The 19,541-nt window shown below is 38.0% G+C and overlaps 1 protein-coding gene across 7 annotated transcripts in view; it reads right to left on the bottom strand.

The window, feature by feature from the left end:
- The window catches only part of GARNL3 (GTPase activating Rap/RanGAP domain like 3), a 41,103-nt gene extending 22,319 nt beyond the window's left edge, over positions 1-18,784 (bottom strand). For 5 of the 7 annotated variants that reach the window (XM_017838431.1, XM_017838434.1, XM_017838433.1 and 2 more), the window contains exons 1-13: positions 18,598-18,784; positions 13,270-13,339; positions 10,857-10,931; positions 9,340-9,439; positions 8,874-8,992; positions 8,206-8,270; positions 5,672-5,735; positions 5,398-5,424; positions 4,940-5,015; positions 4,226-4,324; positions 3,600-3,703; positions 2,319-2,427; positions 996-1,041 (exon numbers count right to left, since the gene is read on the bottom strand). In XM_017838431.1, coding sequence (XP_017693920.1) covers positions 996-1,041; positions 2,319-2,427; positions 3,600-3,703; positions 4,226-4,324; positions 4,940-5,015; positions 5,398-5,424; positions 5,672-5,735; positions 8,206-8,270; positions 8,874-8,992; positions 9,340-9,439; positions 10,857-10,931; positions 13,270-13,339; positions 18,598-18,653 — 1,010 coding nt within the window. In that variant the 5' untranslated portion in view covers positions 18,654-18,784. Of the gene's footprint in view, positions 1-995; positions 1,042-2,318; positions 2,428-3,599; positions 3,704-4,225; positions 4,325-4,939; positions 5,016-5,397; positions 5,425-5,671; positions 5,736-8,205; positions 8,271-8,873; positions 8,993-9,339; positions 9,440-10,856; positions 10,932-13,269; positions 13,375-17,863; positions 18,077-18,597 lie in introns of those variants that run through there. The other 2 variants (XM_017838429.1, XR_001878581.1) reach the window with 2 other exon arrangements.
- Between the last annotated feature and the right edge of the window lie 757 nt (positions 18,785-19,541).

Here is a 19,541-nt window from a genome sequence, read left to right as displayed (position 1 = left end):
CATTTGCCTCCTAAATAAACAGCAAGGTAAAAAGCATTTTACCATGGTTAGCCCATCTACTGACTATCAGCTTACAATCAGGACAACATTCACTTCTAAAAGGTAATGAGGGATGTAAGCCCAAGTTTCTGTCCCAAAACAAGAAGAAAAAGGAAAGAATATCTGCACTGTCACTGCACACGGGAATCATGAACATGTTTTGTACCTCTCACAAACCCAGGAATGCTGAAAAGCAGAAGCTATGAGGACAATCAATTTAAAAAAAAAAATTGCAAGAAGGTGCTGACAAGATCTTCAAACAAAATAAAACTATTCCTTAACTGTGCTATAGATATTTCCAAAACAAACTCCAGCTATAAATGGGAGGGGGGGAAAAAAAACACATATGCAAACTGAAGTATCATGCTATTGGATACTTCTCTGGAGCTAGATTTAATGGAATGAAGAAACATAGTAATATGCAAAATTCTAGTAGGTTTAAAGCATGTGATGTCCAATTATACAAATACTCTGTTAAGATCCCTAAAAATGAATTAGTTTGCTCAGCTACTGCTGAACTGAGATTTGTAAGGATCTGCAGTCCATGGCTATCACATCATCATACACATCTAATTAACTTCCATACATCTAAGTAACTATCATACATGTAGTTCACTACGTCATTGAGCTCATTAGGTCAGAACATTCAAGGTATGTCTTTCATAATTTTGTTACATTTCATCTAAAGAATAGTTTTGTTTTTCCCCCTTAGCTTATGCCTGTTACAGAATTTAATTTTCCCGATGGTTAGAAACACGCAACTTATAGCCAGTTTAGAGACATCTGCATCGAGGTCCATGTTGCTCTTCAGCTTCTTAAGTTCATTTGGCCTCCCAGCATACAGATGGGTGGACCTTCTGTACACCAGGAAGTCTCCCCATTGCCAAAACGTTATCCCGTTTTCTCTAAACCATCAGAAATTCAGTGTGAAGTTATTTGTTACAATCAGCACCTACCTGTAACTATCATTCTGCTTATTGTATCTCACTAAAGCAAAAATATCTGCCATGCAGTTAAGGAAGTTAATCCACTTCTAATAAAGATCACATGTACTTTAATACACTTTTTCTTCTCCTGCAGTTACATAGCAGATTTAATAAAGGTAAAACACATTAATCAATGTAAATATATAAAACATTCTAAACTATACAGATTTTGCTATTTATAAAGGAGGTCCCATACAGAATTTTATGGTTTGATCAAGTTTTAAAAATCAAGCTAGTACCACAAATACAGCATAAAACATGCTGTGGCTTATGTGTGTTTGATAGATTTGTGACTAAAAATTCTTTTAGTTGATAAAAAAGTACTGATTCCAAACTTCATTTATACCAAAACTTCTACTGAAAAAAAGATTCCAATGAAATAATTTAGTTAACAAAATTATAAGAAAATGGAGAGAATGATTTGAAGTGCAAGTACACAAAAATGTATGGACCTCAAAATATTTGCCAAAATCAAAAGTAGGCTGTATCGATGACATTGTGACAAGTCCTCCAAACAGCAATAAGGGAATAATTATTCCTTTTATACTAAGGCTGACACTAACGAAGAGGTACATTGACTTGGTAAACAATTGTTCTTAACATTTAGTTTCCTCTGATATCTAAAGGTTCTTATTATAAGAGTTTTCTTCTTTTCATCCATTTTTATTCATTCCACTCCATTTAGTCTAATGCCATATTCTACAGATTACTAGTCTACAGATTACTAGTGTGACCCCATGATAATCCTAAGTGATTGGCCACTGGTTTTGGAATCATATTGTCTTCACAATGTTTTCAACTGAAAGTCTGAAAAACATAGGCTGACAAAATCTGGAGAATATATGGTTAATGGTCTGAAAGATTTGAGAAACACTGATCTAAAATACATAAATATGTAAAATAAACAGCATCTAAACATTAAAAGGCAATATTCAGTCAAACGTCAAAATTTAATGCCAAATTAATTCACACAACTAACAAATATATTTATGAATTTATATTTTATGAAAAGGTATAAAATTTAATTTGTGAAATTATCCAAATAAATGCTTTCGATAATAAAAACGTGATTTAAAAATCACATTCTTGCTTTTACCTTATCTTCTAGGGGATTCAACACAAACTTTGTTTTATGTTGCAGATTTGGAGACTCCTAGTCAAGCAGCTGAAGGTAAAGAATGCAAGAATGCAACTGTCTTTCTAAAACAGTTTTCACTTCCATAAACAGCATGCAGGAATTAGAAGTAATATTGATCTTTAAAAAAAAATTAGAAAATGTAAGGAAAAAGATACGTGTAAAATGAGAGCGAATCATGGATGGCTTGAATGCTGGAGAAGACTCGTCACCTTCCTGAAATACTATAGTGACAATGTCATTTCCAATATGTCGCTTCCTTTCTACCTGGAAAAAAAAAAAACAACAAAAAAAAGGAAAAAGAAAGAAAGAGAGACAGACACAAGGACTTAAAATACATAAATAAATATCTTAATAATTCTGTGAGAGAATGGTAAAACAATATTCCTAAACTGTAAACAGAAAAATGATGGTCAATAGTATTAAGGCCAATATAAAATTATTACCTAACTGTAAGCAAGTCTACCTAGCAATGCCACAGTGGACACAAGAAGGTTCTAGAAGAACAGATATTGCCTATTTTTAAGTTAGAAAAGCACTCATCTTTTATATAATTTACATAATTATTATTCACAAATTGGGCATGGAGGTCTTAGCATTCCAAAAAAGCAAATCTACCACTTGAAATAAAAGGAAAAAAAACTTTGATGCTGAGTTATTCTTTAAAAATAAATATCCTGAATGGCCTCTGTTTTCTTCTGTTATCTTGTTATCGGGCCAAGGACAAAGCATGGGAAAACTGACAGAAATAAAAAAGGGACAACATAATGGTATAATCTAACTATATTATTATAATACATAATAAAAAGTAAATCAAGTAATTTTAGGCAAATCATTATGAATGCATGACGTATAATAAATGCATGCGCTTATAAAGTATTTTTTCGTCATATAATACAAAGACAGGTTTGAGCAATGGATGACAGCACATTTGATCAAGTACCCAAGAACCAACCTAGTGAACCTATGAGAATGTGACAGCAGTGCTTTAGCGCCTTGATGTGCTCATAATGGGAATTTCAAGCTGCACTAACTGCTTCCCGACTTTGAGTTTTGTATTACACATGTGAATATTCCTACAATTCACACACAAGGCTAATTTTCAATTTTCCTAAATTCTTTGAGGTAATAATTGAAGCAGTGCAGCCCTTCAAGTCACCTGGACGGGACAATACTCAATTACTTCTCAGTGAAGCAATTTTGACCTTCTTCACAAGTATCTTTTGTACCTTAATAAAGATGACAGGATGCACTATTTCTAACAAACATCATGAAATTTTCAGCATTTGGTATAATATTGAGAAAAAACCAGCAAAAGTCTTAAAACCTACATTTATAAAATATTAACAGGCAAGAAATCCCTTGTTTCTTCTAAAGTTTTGGAGTTTGTGATTTAGTAAATAAATGAGGGGCGGGGAGAAATAAAGAGAACCATGTACCTGCTGCTTGTTCTCTCTAGAATATGGTAGCATAGTTGAAACATGGAACATAATTTCGTGCCCTTGAAAAATTGTATAGATGGAACAGGTTCCTGTTGTATCATCTGCAAGGGAAGACAACATTCTCAGCAGGAATATGCCCTCTAAGTTTTCTAAAGAAAAAAAGATATTCCAAGTCCTTCTACCAAATATTCTTCAGTTATTCTTTTTTTCTGATCCATTTTAGAAAATATCCACACTGCATGTTTTATGTGAGTCCAAACCCAAGTTTGGAATTAATCTGCCTATTCATACTTAAAACCTATGATGTCCTTCACCTACCCTCTTGAAATTACACAGTTCTTCAAGCCTTGAGGTACTACCACCACAAAGCAAGTAATGTGTCAGGTTAGTCTTCGTTCGAATTTAAAACAAAACTGTTCATCTTGAAAATACAGGTCACATAAATACTTTTCTTTAACTGCATTACATATCAGTGACTTAAGCTGACCAGACTTTTTTCTGGTGAAGTAGAGCACTTAGCATGCACACGAGGAAATCCATTTTGGGATTGTATTATAACTACAATACATATAATATGCACATGCAATAGTGCCCCCTCTTTATTGCTTCAGATAAGCTCTTACTTTTAGTGTCCAGTCCTCCTCTGTAGCCTGTCCAGCCTTTCAAAGTAACTGTGTCACCCAAGAGATGCAAAAATCTTTGAAAGCTTTCACTTCCAGTTTCTACATGTGGGAGAGAGAAATGTAAAAAACAAACAAACAAACAAACACATAGTTACAGGACATGTATAAAAAATAATCAAAATACAGAAATAGGTACCGCTTCCGGAACACAAGGACCCAAGTTTCAGCTGAATTCGTTTCTCTTCATGTCATCCAAACCTTCTACCTTTCCAGAAACAGCAACCCAGCCTTGCAGAATAGGCATCATCATGTGACATTAAAAAGTGACATCAAGTGCTAACACCAAGACTACGCTGTTCAAGTGAACAAGAGAAAGTGATCATGCTGCAAAAACGTTAAGAGTGAAAGAACTACAAACAACAGTGAGTAAACAAGTTGCCTCCTTCAACTGCTTCTTTTTTCTAAATGTTATGTTGCATAGTTTAGGAAAGAAATTTCACTATCTTCCAAGTCGTAATAGTACGATTCCTACAGCAACTTTTTATAGAAACAGAAGGTTCTATGCTACAATTTATAACCCAACATGAACATGAAAACCAACAAAACTATGGTTTGTATAACAATCACCTCCCTTCTGTCTTCCACGTGTAGGCACTATTTTCCATTTTTTTATTCACGTGAATAAAACAATTAAGAAAAAGGTGAAAAACTCACCATTACTGAACATTTCATCATCTGTTAGCTGACCATCCTTAGCATAAAGGACTCCAAATTTAAAATTCACAGATCCCTGAGAAATAAACCCAAATATTATATGATAAAAAGACAATCAAATAGAAGACCTAAAAAATGTTTTCTCTAAGGACTTTTAGATATATACCTTGGTATACATCCTACACATAGGAATATACAGTTTACACCAACTCCTAATACATAATAATTTACCTTCAAAGTTTTATGGTATAGCATAAAATTAATAATCTGAGTGGTTGCTATATTAAATTGGTGCTTAAAATTATTTTTTATCTCATATGTTAAAAAACCTACATTTTTTACTGTAATAAGCAATTGATTAGTAAGTTGTTACAAGTATATCAGTGCAAATATTTCAAATTAAAAAATTGTATTCATTGAACAGGTCTGTGAGCTAGGAGAGGTAGGTTTACATTTACCTCTTGCTCTTCAAGAACCAATAAATCCTGTAAAGAAAAACAGTATCTTTAGCACACTGATATTAAAGATAACACAAATAAAACTAACAACCTTATATATTTAAGTTTTGATTTGAAGTGGCCAGTTCAACTGATAAAGACAGTTTAAGTAGTTCACATAATCCTACTCATTTTTATCCTGGTACTGAAAGAAAGCAATTAGTAGCATTTATACCCCATTACTTATATTTCCACAAAATAATAAAGAAAAACAAGCGAACAAAAAAAGTCCTACCTTTTGTATCTCAGGATGAAAAATTTCCCTTGGGCTCTTCTCAAATTTATCAAGACTCATAGCACTGAAATGCAAACAAAATACTGCTTTGTAGAAGGGCAAGTATACATTTCAGCAGTAAAACACCAACTGGTTGCTGTTACAACTGGTTACAAAATTAATTGTTCAAAGAGCCTCTCTTAGGTGGAATGTTTTGTGGAACTGCCATTTCTTCCACAAAATACTAGCCTCCAACACTTCCTAACTTCTTTTGGATTTTAAAAACAGAAATTAGTAAGAACCTGCATCAAGATCAGGTTTAAATTTATTGACTTATAAAGGACAGAGCTTTATTTCATCATCCTTCACTACAGATTTAAACATAATCATGGTGAGCATTTTAGAAGGACTCAATAATCGATTCTATTTTTTAAGCTTTTATTCTCTCCTAAAATAATTCAAGGCAAGCCAAATGACAAATGAGAAGTTCGGCATCTAATTCACATACCAAAGACCCACAGACAGAACTGAAAAGATATTTAAATAAGAAGATCTACTGCCTCAATAAACAGAAATATCTAATTCATAGCATTTTTCCCTAAGTTATGCTTCTACATTTACTTTTACTCCCTTTTTTTTCCCCAATCATTAAGTTATAGAACTGTGCAGCATGTCATGGAGTGCCAAATGCAGTTTGTGTGGGGCACAGTGAACTAACACGGAGGTCAAATCTTTGCATTTTTGCTTATGCTAGATCACAGTGCAGACACAATTTGTTTTAGTACCTTTTGAAAGGGATTAAAATGTTTTAATCAATTTACAAAAAATAGGTTTAATAATGTAACCAAAAGGCTTTGAGACAGTCTGTACCTAGATTCACACCAGGTACGAAAAGGTTGAACTGTCAAAGGAATATCAGTCAGGCCTGAGGGATGGCTCAAGGACCATAAGAGCAAAAAAATAGTCAGGGAGGAGTTTTCAGTCCAAGCTGAAGCAGGCAGAGGGGGATGACATTTATGCAGCTGAATGCATGTGACACAGACCCTGGAAGAAATGGGGAACAAGGTCTGAAACAAGCCTACATTTTTCTCTGCAAAATACTGGAGCATCACAGGATGGACCATGTGAGGATGCTTCAGCAAAAGAGTTATGACCCAAGCTAACAGATGACAAAGTTTCTCCACTCTGGAATGCCTGACTGAAACGGCATATGTGGGTGGAGTGGAGTGGAGGGAGAGGCTGGGTTGGAAAGGGATGTTAGGAAGAGATACTTCAGAGACTGGTGGGCAGACAGAGAAAATCAGGTACTTATGCAGGTAAAGAATGCAGTACAGACTAGGAATACTATTCAAGCCAGCGCTGTAGGAATTAGAAGAGGGCACTTAGCTCATCTTGATGAAGCTGAAAGACATCTGAAGTGTTTTCAGCTCACCATCTTGACATTCCAAAATGGAGCCACAGCCCAGGAAATCAGATTTACAAAGTGAGACTCAATGGCCCAATAGTGTCTCTGGAAAATTCAGTGGTCTGGGACCTCCCATAAATCTTGAGCAGTAGTAGGAACATCCAGATCTGGTGGCAGTGGCTTCACACTACAACACATGCCCTGCTTCCAGAATTCCCCTCTCACATAGGCATTGGCAGTGTTAACCAGTGGCCTCGCTTCAATCAAGCAAGAAACATTTGTTCCTACTCTATGCAGATTAAAGGTTCTAAGGATGTGCAGACTGCCCATTGATCTGCTACACATGCCTTTTTAGTAAAAGGTAGCACTTTTAATGGGTTTCTCGAGGAGTTAAAATCCTTACAGAAGATCCAATTGATGACATTGTCAGTGAGGGACTTGAGAAAAATACACCACATGATGAGATTGTAAAAACTGTAGATTAAATTTGAATGAATGGTTTCCAAACAGGTGCTCTGACATGTCAGCCGATTATAATGTTCAAAGAAATAGAAACAGTGTTGGGTTTGCTCGCTTCATATTCTCTTCTGCCACAAAAGATGCAGGGCAGAGTACAAGCACGATCATCTGGCTGAGAGAAGAAATTTTCTTGGCTTCACTGTGCATAACACACCTGTAGTGAAACTTAGACAAAAACAACCAACTGAAAAAATAATTCTTGGCTTCTTGACTGCTTGCTTCCTCCTGCTAGGGCCACATAATAACCACCTCTCTAGGCAAAATCTGCTCTTTATTGCCTACCTAAATTTAAAAGATATGTCTTCTCAATCAGTGCAGTTTCATTTAGCATCTGTTTTCCAATTAACTTGAAAACAGTCCCTCTGCTAAAGAAAAAGTGCTAAGAATTTTTCTCCATTTTAAGTTGTCACTTTACCCACTATAGAACAGGCTTATTTTAAGTTGTCACTTTACCCATTATAGAACAGGCTTTAAAACCACTTTTTGCTGCCTTCAATGATTAAGATTTTCAAAGTTAATTTTTTACTCTTTTTATAAATCTATAATGAAAACCATGGAACACAAGCTCTGAATTACAGGAAAATGCATATCGGCAAATATCTTACATGATAACCTATGTGTCAATACATACCTTAATATAGATTTCACTGATAATGTTTTTGTGGGACTATAAGGGAGACATATTTTCTGAGTACCCTATAAAGAAGAAAAGCCAGGATATATTACAGGACATACTGACCTATTCAAGTAGAAATATTAATAAAAACAATTAAGCAAAAAAACAAAGAAGAAAACTGAGCTAGTTTTATTTAGCTATATTTAATGACGGTTTGGAGAAAAAACAAAAAAAAAAGAACCATGCATGCCTACAAGAGAGTTTTAAATCAATTGCTTAAATAAGAGGCTCTTATGGAACCTTAAGTGGAAAAAAATGTAATTAAATAATATTAGTGAAAACAGTATCACACCTGCCTATTTTCTTACCATTATAAAAGAAAACAATTGCCTAAATTGATCACAGGACATAATCAAGAACAATTTAGGCAACATTTCTAAAAAAAGCAGAGTTGCAGGTAAGCACAATTAGAAAATATCTGACATCACAGATTTCTGTCAGAAAGTTTAGTATACTGTTATCTACAAATTTAGTTTAATTTTATCTACTACAGTAGAATTATATGTTCTTATTGTATCAAATGAAATTATATAATACATACTGGAATTCTGAAGAAAAAGTGTATGATAAACATACCCAAACCAAATACAAGTCAGAGCAGCAGTTAAATATTTGTTTCTTACTGTTTTTCTCCAAAGTATTGAATGATATTGAGGAATGCGCTGATTATTTTGGTCAGACAGTACAACAGACAGAAAGAAAGGGTTCTTCTCTGCATCTGTACCTATATAATTCTGATGAACTGTGGGAGAAAAACAAGACACAGTATCAACCATAAAGATGTGCACACCCACTCATGCAGAGGCTGAGACACCTGTAAATCTATGCATTCATATGTAAAATATATAATTGCCTACATAACTAACTATGTTTTTATATACAGATGCGTAAAAAAACTCCAAAAGATAAGTACAGATTTCAAAGCCAAGAAGGTTTTCAAAACATCCCTTGTAGGTAGCAGAGGTTTCACTGCTTACAGAAAACCAAATTAACAATACACTTTTTCCATATTGAAATAACAGCCATTCAAAGCTACATTACATTTTCATTGATTCAAACTCCAATTCCTTCACAAACAAAAAAAATTACCTTTCCCTAAAAAATATTTGAAATACCATCTTGTGTGATACTCTGGGTTTTCCAAATGCACATCTGTTCTGTGCCATGTACCCGGTGTGTAGTCTGTATTCTGAAATAGAATTGAGAGACTGTTACATTAAACACCAAGTGAAAAAGAAAGACAAAATATAGGTAAAAGTCGAGACTGGCTGATTCATCTGAAGTTTTAGCTGTACACTGCTTTTTAAAAAGCAAGAATTATTCTGAAGTCAGTTGGCGTGTAGCTGAAATTGAAACTTTTCCCTCTCCTGTTCTCTTTTTTCCCCATTTCTTTCTAATTAACTACAGACTTATCCTAGTGTACCACTATCACAGGCACTGGCTTAAAATTTCAGTGATTTCAATGTGGAATTTGAAGAAAAGCATTCTAAATCTTAAAAATAAATAAATTAACGAATGGAATTCTGCGTCCAAGTTTCATATTCTCAGTTCTTCCCAAGGACTCCTTGCTTGACAAAAGCATGCTTTAGAAGTTCTTCAGTGTTGTTTCTGGATTAGCCAGTTAAGGTAAATTCCCAAGCATCCCTCCAGTCCTTTTCCACTAAGAATTACCATATGCAAAGAAAAAGCCATTCTAAGTATTCATTCACTATGTGGCCATTCATCGCCCACTCTGGGAATCTTTCTGTGATATAAGCTAATCAGCTTTTGAACTGCATGAAACTGAACTAAAAAGACAGAGTATCGAACATGACCCCACAGAAAACCAATGCAGAATACTTAGATTGCTTTAAACTCTGCACCCAGTGGTGATGCAAACTGATGATCAGTAATAGTTTGCCGTTAATATTAGTTCAATATAAATGTACCAAGACCTTACATGTATTTCAAGAATATGAGGTCTTCTTTCTTTCAATATTAAGATGGTATTTACAGATGAAAAAGTTTTACAAAGGAAGATAATATATGAAGATAAGTGAAAACCTAAGTGTCACTGGAGTGGTTGCAGGGACACACTGTGAGTTTAGCAGCACAGGAATCTGGAGGGAACGACTCTAAGGCTCCACTCACCTTCTTTATTTCTTATTTAGAGATAAGCACAGCTGCCAAAAGACAACTAAGGGGACAAAAATGAAGCTGTAAATTCATCACACCAACAAACGCAAAAGCACAAAGGTCAGCTTGAACACAGTTGTACCACCAGGACACCAATATAAAGTCACAAACTAGAGACTATGAAGTGTCATTCAGAGGGTTCATATTTTTCTCCTATCGTGAACTGGTGAACAAAAATGTTACCAAAATGAAACAAAATGCCAGCTTTTCCCTTTGACTACATACTGTTGAATGAAAAACTAAGCTAGCCTGTGAGAGGGGAAAAAACCGCCAACTTACTCTTCTTAGACTCTGACATTTTCATATTATTACTTAGCGTTTTGCAGGTCCTCTTTACTTAGTAACTGACTGCAAACACATCTTTCATTGCTGAAGAACTACTGAAGCTGAATTATTTTTTCAGCTTTCTGTGAGTATTTTTAGCCACTTACCTCATCAGAGGAGCCATTTTCCACACGGAACCGCCCAGCTCTTTGAATGGCTCCATCAGCATCACTAGATATAAGCTACAAGAGAGTTTAAGATAGAGGTTCTAGTTCCAAAAATAGCCATACCATCAGCAGTCAAAGCTTACTACCATTTCTTCTTGTTCCAGGCATCATATAACTAGCCAAAGAGAAGAGATCGGCCCAACTATTTCCAATTTGACTACAGGCTTTGAACAGCCCGGTAAGAACTCTTAAGTAGGCACAAATGGGTGAGAGATTCACTCTCTTGGTAGATCCAAGTACCAAGCAGAAATTCTCCTGTCTCAGATTTTGGCTGTGCCAACACACAGTACTCCTAAAGAGGGACTTGTCCGCCTTCCAGAAATTGATCTTGAAGGTTGCTCCTTTCCAAAAAATGGGTCTTACAGACATGATGATTCTTGTCCTCTCAGCCTTGCAAAGCCTAAAACTCTACTTGTTGGCAATATTACTGGGACTAGCAGTTTTTTACTGCATTTTATTTATTGATGTCTTCCTTTATTGATATTTTTAGGGGACAGAGAGCAACAAGAATCTCCAAACACAATGCCCAGTGATGATGCTGAACAACACAAGGTACAGGAGATGTCCTGGTCTGTTTCCAGCATTAACAACAGAAAATAGAGCTTGTTTCCAGCTGAAGACTTCAACAATTTCAAAAATAATCTGGAAAGGCTGCTTGGTCTTTTTACAAGGGAATCCGGGGATTCACAGAACACTGAAGCTCTTTCTGTTGCTAAAGAAGCTCTTGAGAAGACAGTAAAGCAAAGGATAACGAAGTAATTCTCATGTGTCCTGCAACACCGCTTAGGATCCCTACAGGAGAAGGGGAGGAGAATGCTGCCAACGATATTGCATGTTACTCCTCCCTAAACCGTAAAAAGGGTGATTGTCGCATATCATACCAAACTTATGAAATGGGATCTGAACAACAATAATGTAATTCATTGCTTTCCTCTAGTAATCTATGTTATTCTAGGGTAACATCTTCTTCCTTCACTTGGTAGGAGAGTTATCACATTTTGAAGTTTTCTCCTTGTTTTGAAGCACCCTGAGGCTATGTCAGAAATAAACTAACAGGGCAAAACCTCCAATGCATCCTCGTGCTTTATATAAACTGTAAGAGAAATTATACGGACAACTGGCACACAATGGGAAAGACATATGAAAAAGTGTTTAGGGCAGAGACAAAATGATTTGGAAAGAACTGAGCAACTAAGATGCTACTGTGGAAAACATTAAGCAAGAAAAGTTAAATACCGAACATTTAGAAATTTGAAAGGGCAACAAGAACCTTTATATGTTTGTACTCCAAAAGATAAAAAGACACAATTTCATAAAATGCCAGCAGAATTTTAAGAAAACCAACCAAAAGACAAGACCATTTGTGTGAGCTTACTGCGAATTTATAATTACAAATAACTTTTTCTTTTCTAGCAAAAGAGTCTAAGTATTAGTAATGAAAGAGCCTCTTAGCAGAAAATGGTTCACTTGTATTTTTTGACTAAAATACCACATCTGTTATGTGGAATGTATGCAAAGAAAAGAAAGATACCTGGTGTTCTTGCAATGCAACTTACAGCAACTAAGCCACCAATATACACCCAATTTACATACATATTAATAAATATATTACCCAAGAACTTTAAATTACAACTATAGCTAGTAGAAAATTCGTGATTTCTTCTCACAGTAAGAGAGCTGGAGTTCATTTTCTTTACTTCCTCTCACTTCTGCTTTCCTATAGTAATTTATATAATTTCATTATGACCTTGTAATCAGTGACACTATTTTAACTGCTGATATACTGCTATTTTCACAGCAGAGAAGAAATTTATGTATGAGAAAAATGAAATGCCAACTTAATCTTGGAATTTGAAAAAAATACAGAATAATTGACAGATTTTAGGGAATCATTTTCTATATATTTATTCTAACTAGTTCTTTTAGTTTTAAACCTTCTCCCACTACTCTGAGGCCTGTACATACAACATTACATACATTTGTACACGTGTGAGCATGCAAACAGTTTATGACTTACATAATAGCAAGTACTTCATTAAATACTACCCTAATATTTTGCAATCTTCAGCTTATAAGACGAAAGAAGGCTCAATTTCATCTGGAGGTAAAGATAATATTTATATAACACTTTCTGACCTGTTATCATGAAATATTCGTAAATAACGCAGTAAAAATATTTCTAATCACAGGCCTAAAATATCTATTCTGAAGACTCTTCTTATTAGTCTACAACTGCCAAGTCTAGCTTAGAAAGCACATTTTCCAAACTAAATTTAATCTTTTTACCTGGAAATGAAAAGGATTTCAGCTCTGTATAAGGTGATAAATCAAAGGACAAACTACATAAACTTACAAGCTCCACAGATCCATAATGCTTTCTGCTAAAGTCTCCACGTCTGCAACCCAGATCTTCAGAGACAGACCTGGAACAGAAACACTTCATCAGTGTACACAGATCAACTGGACTTACATTTCCTGCAATGCAATACTCTAACATTAAAAAAAAAAATCATTCCTGCTGAATGAGATTCACAGTGTGTGCACTCATTGCTGCAGAGAACACTCCTTATAGCCTACACAATCTCTAGCAGCCACTGCAGTCTGGCTTTCATATTACCCCCAAAGGAAAAGAAATCATAGAATCATAGAATCAGCTGGGTTGGAAAGGACCTCCAAGATCAAGTCCAACCCTTGATCCACTACCACCGCAGTTACCTAGACCATGGCGCTAAGTGCCACATCCAGTCTCATCTTAAAAACCTCCAGGGACAGAGAATCCACCACTTCCCTGGGCAGCCCATTCCAATGCCTGATTACCCTCTCTGTAAAGAATTTCTTCCTAATATCTAACCTAAACCTCCCCTGGCACAACTTAAGACCATGCCCTCTTGTCTTGCTGATAGTTGCCTGGGAGAAGAGACCAACCCCCACCTGGCTACACCCTCCTGTCAGGGAGTTGCAGAGAGTGAGGAGGTCTCCCCTGAGCCTCCTCTTCTCCAGGTTAAACAAACCCAGCTCCCTCAGCCTCTCCTCAGAGGACTTCTGTTCGAGTCCCTTCACCAGCCTTGTTGCTCTTCTCTGGACCTGCTCCAGCCCCTCCATGTCCTTCCTGAACTGAGGGGCCCAGAACTGGACACAGCACTCGAGGTGTGGCCTCATCAGTGCTGGGTCCAGGGGAAGAATCACTTCCCTGGTCCTGCTGGCCACACTGTTCCTGATCCAGGCCAGGATGTCATTGGCCTTCTTGACCACCTGGGCACACTGATGACTCATATTCAGCTTCCTGTCAATCCAAACTCCCAGGTCCCTTCCTGCCTGGCTGCTCTCCAGCCACTCTGTCTCCAGCCTGTAGCGCTACAGGGGGTTCTTGTGACTAAAGCGCAGGACCCGGCACTTGGCCTTGTTGAACCTCATCTTGTTGGAATCAGCCCAACTCTCCAGTCCGTCCAGGTCCCTCTGCAGGGCCCTCCTGCCTTCCAGCTGAGAGTCTGGGTCTTGACTGGAAGTAAAAGCTACGATTAAATTAAATATTTAGGTATGATGCAATCAGAGTTCCAAAGGGGGTAGTGGCTTATAACCACATTTGAAAATCTAAGGGAAGAAAAACCTACAGTAAACTTAATGCTTCAAATAGGACAACTGCACTACACTCAATAAGACCACACTTTGTACATTGCTACTGATTTTTCCAGTCTCTTTTCAGGCTCCACATGAAGAAAAACTAAACCACTTAATTTCTTACACTTAATTCATAAGGGTAAGAAAACAACAGCATTTCATAGGTTTCCTTCCACCACCTTAACAAAGACAGAATTATCAAGTAAACCAATATAATCCTAGAATATGAAGTTTAAAATCTACCTGCATTATCACATATAATCTCGTACCATCATATTACATTAAGCACCACCTCCTCTAACTACAAACACTAAGCCCCTTGTCTTTGCAATGGAGATATACATGTTACAAACACAAGCTAAATAAAGATGCAGGTGGAAATTTAACATAGACCTTGATTACCCAGACTGTACCAGGGCCAGCAGATCAATCCCTCCATCATATTCCAAACTTACAGTTCTCCCTTCTGTCAGCAGTTATGAAAATAAAGTTATTTAGTTTTAATGGAAAAAACCCCTAACCAAGTGAAACAAGAAACCCTCCATCTAGCAACATGAGATAAAATTTTCTGAGAATTATCAGTACTATAAATTGTAATGTTACATCAATAAGCAGAAGAAATATCTAAATTTTCATGTAACATCTTCATACGTTTTACTTTTAGAGAATCAGTTAATCATAGTAGCACTAGCATTTTTTTTGTGTGCTCCTTTTCTTCTACAAAATCTGTTTTTGTGACTAGGTGTGCTAGTTGCCTTAGAAACCACTGTAAAAGCAAATCAGATCAATAAATACTTGGCACTGTCAGTACTGCTGGCAGACATCTGGACAATCCCAAACACAAATATAATACAAATTAGAAAGTCACCACAAAGAGTATCTGGCCTATGGTGTTTGGAATGGAACCATTTCCACCTGGATAATTTGTCACTGTCATCAGTCATGCAACAGCTCCACAAAGCAGCAGAAAAAGCAAGCTGAGCTTTATAAAACTGAACTACTTCCTGCCTTGTGGCAAAGCTACCCTCAAAACACATGAAATCAGGGGAAAATACCATCTTGTGAATTACCTGCATGATAAAGCCAGGGAGTTACGGAGGCATTTGAGAACTATCTGCATACACAAAGTAAGCTCTATATCTTATTTTGGTGATATTTTAGCTGAGTGAAAGAAACTCTCAGAAAAAAGCATGCTAAGATCTGAGCATATTAATGCTGCAGAGATAACAAAGTCAGCAGCTAACAAAAAGCTTTAAAAAGTAAAACACAAAATGAGTATTCAAACCCAAACACAGGGCACAGAAATAAGAAATGGCTTTGGCATACAACACATGTATGCACTAATGTAACAAAATACTGGTTATTGAGTTAAAGAAAGACATGACATGAAAACCATTTACTCAGAAATACAAAGTGCCAAAGTAAAGAGCCTGGTCTGATCTGAATTAAGATCAAGATACATACCAACAATGACTACTGCAGTAACATTTCCCAACCAGAGAGTCAAAAACAACAGACAAAGCGAGGTGCAGAGTTAAGCTGGGGTTGCTACATAAAAATCTTTTTTTTTTCCCTCAACGTGGAAAAAACACTCTCAAGTGTTCTCAACATTTCTTCTAGCAAAATTCTGAAGACAGATTAGTTCAAAGAAAAGGTCACCATAAAGACTCCCTGATGACCATGAGAGAGAGGATGTTGAAGAAAACCCACTGATATGCAAACTTGTGGTTTATCTGTACTTAGAAATACAGAGCTCTTCACAACTGGTGTGATGCCTACAAACTATATTCTCTACCATACGAATATATCCTCTATTCTAGGTTCTCAAAGAAACCCTTTTTATCTAAATAATTTCAGTATGGTTATTAGATTTTTCTTTTAAACATTTCCATAATGTCAAGCTATAAAACAGTTGCCTCTAGGAGGCACTCCAACATACTCCAACATTTCACATTTCACCAGCTTTGCTGATGACAGAATGACACAGAGCAGGGCTGTATTAGAGTCCTATACACAATGATAAGCACAGACATGATAAGCATGTGGACAGGAGCAGTATATATACAATAACAAGGAGACAGCACTGTCACATTCTGCAAGGAAACTGGAAGAGGCTTCACATTCATCAGGTCTTGAGATGAGTTACCGCAATACCACAGCCAGCCTCTAGTGCAATCTCACAGTCACAGACATTTATGGTGACACAGGTGAAAAAGAAAGATGTGATAACCACGCATGCCTTGTAAGGTGAATCCACAGGAATCCATCCCAGCCCAAACGCCTAAGATCTATTCCTACCAAGGTTACATAAATTCACAGACCTAGAGAGACAGGGTATATTAATCAAATGATGTGGAGAACATGAGGAACAAGCAAGTTTCATTGGAGAAATAATGTTTTCTCAGACCACATGATACAGAGGGAAAATACAGACAAGCTCAGAAAACACTTGAAGAGCAGTTTGTGCATCAGAAAGGTTTATGGTCCAATCCTCTCCACAAACTGCACTCCAGTGACTTGAGGAAATATAGTGGCTTATCACAAACCATACCTTCGGGTATTAAAAGCATTTTTCTCACACTGCTCTCACTAATTAAAAAACCTAGAGTATATCTGAACAAATGATTAAAACAAGTGTTTTAATATTAATATTCTAATCCATTTGTGTCCCTAAACTACCGAAAACATACCTAACTTTCAAACACACTAGCAGTCCTTTTAAAAATCAGAATTATACCCAATAGCTAATCTCTGCTTCTTCTCAACCCAACTACTTCGTATCATAAGTGTCATCTCCTTTGTTTCAAGTAATTAAAGCAGAATCTCACACCAACACAAACGCTACACAGACAATCTCATGAAAGTTAGGCGTCTTAGCCTCGATTTATGCATAGGTAAGATTTACATTATCGCGTTATTTGCGTAAGTGCATATACTCCTTAATGAATTCTTGCCTGTGTACCTCTTTGGCTTTCTGTTCGTGGTTACCACCATGATTTGTACTCAACTCTCTGACACATCACATCAGCTAATTTAAAAAACACACTGTGATTAACATCAACTGTTTATATTAATCTTTCTCATTGAATTACATCCTTTCTCAGTCCTGACCTGATCTACTACATCAGAAAAACTGTTTCTCCAGTTATGACAGTTTTAGAGTAGTTTTCATCCTATTAAGGTGAACTGCCAGCACTGAAGAGGTTAATTCCTCAGTGGCTCAGATCACTTTGACTTAATTTAAAATTTACTTATATTGCAAAGTGTTTAAATACAGATGACCCTTTACTGACATGAAAAAAATTAGCTCACGTGCATTTGTACAGCACCTAAGGTACACTGCACCTCTCTCTCCCATTTGTCTAGAAACAGGCGCTGTTGTATAAATGAAGAGTAATGACAAAGAGAAGATAGGACTAGCTTCCTCCCATTTCAACAGAAACTCCTACAAACTTCAACAGTCCTGAAAGTTGAACAACGAAGCATAAACATATTTGCTGATCTAAATCTAGACGGTTTTAGGATCCTAGTGTCAAATCACAAGTTTTGGCTTTTAGGAGTTCGACACTGGAAAGCACTTTAATTGGGGGCAGAAGGGTAGTGGCAGAAGGGAGCGAGTTTGCAGATTGCACCTGTGTGATCACAACGACATAGCGTGCGTGCCTTCTGGCTCGCCATTCTCCTCACATTCCACATGTCTACTTGCCAGTATGGGTCAATCTATTTTCATCTAAGAAGCAGTCACAGGTACAAGCGCACTCAGCAATCGGATAATTGCAGAGATATCCTAGTGGTATCTGCTTGCGCGAGGGCAACGCTGAATAAGCTCCGAAACAGATTCCGAAGACACTCGTCCGACTCCGCTCACGCCACCTGCAGCAGCTCTGAGGGAGGCGGCTGCGGCTCGGGGGCTCCCGCCGCTGCCCTGCCCGAGGGCCGCCCGCCCGTTCGCGCGGCCCCTCCGGCCTCGGCCGGTGGAGGCAAAGCGCCGCCTCTCCACCACGGCCAGGGCGGGTCCGCACCGCGCCGCGCCCCGCCCGAGCTCAGCCCCCGCCTCCGGTACCGCTGAGTGAGGCCGAGGAATCGGGTGGATGCCGCCTCTGCGCTGCTCAGCTCCATGCGGGCGGCCAGACGGAGACCTCACCCCTCCAGCGTCGCTCCCGCGACTCGGTCCCGCGCGGGAGAGGCGCCGGGAGCTCAACGCGCACATCCCGCTCCCGGCGCACGATCCCGCGCGCCCGCCTCGTCCCTACGGCCCCTCCCACGGCGCATCAGGCGTGGCGCCGCCGCAGGGCCCGCCGGGAGATGTAGTCCCGGGCTGCGAGCGAGCGGCCTGGCCGCCGCCGCCGGGAACTGCAGCCCCGCGCCCCTGTGCAGCGCAGGGCCTCGGCCGGCACCGCCTTGAGGGGTCGGGCCCGCAGCAGAGCCCCTCCCGAGCGCCGGCTTCCGAAACGTAAAGGTGTAACGTAATTTCAGACACCTGCTGAGAGTTTTCCATAGAAAGCACGCCTATTCAGTATGCCTGAAAGTAGCAGAAACTAGTGAGCTTCAAGATGGCCAAGTGCATACGTCAGGTTTACTGTCCAATGCTGCCCTCAAGATGCCACACTAGAACGATTTGCATTCACACTACACAACTAAAAGTGCACTTGTGTGGTGACTTTCCTGCCAGATGAAAAGCAAAGGACTACGAGACATATCTTGATGGCATTGTACTGGGAGAGTGACGCTGATGGCATTGACCATGAAGGTAAGGGAATGAGGTCTAAAAGCTGCCTCTCAAGAAATCCCCTCTATATTTCATGACCTGGATGGACTGTAAGGAGAGCCTAGAAAACAAGCAAACATTCAGTCACCTGACGTGTCAGAATCTGTAGCAGAAGCTCAGCTGCAATGGTCAGTGCAGGGATATCACTCTGTAACCTTTGTGAAAGTTCAATTGTAAATTTTCTATTCAAGTAATTAATAGATGTATAACACACATAAACCAGAGAACTCGTTAGGCTT

Source organism: Lepidothrix coronata, unplaced genomic scaffold (genome assembly GCF_001604755.1).
Source record: "Lepidothrix coronata isolate B3197 unplaced genomic scaffold, Lepidothrix_coronata-1.0 Scaffold341, whole genome shotgun sequence".
Classification (NCBI taxonomy): domain Eukaryota; kingdom Metazoa; phylum Chordata; class Aves; order Passeriformes; family Pipridae; genus Lepidothrix; species Lepidothrix coronata.
The sequence above is the reverse complement of the archived record's forward strand: the minus strand, read 5'-3'. Positions and strand labels throughout refer to the sequence as shown.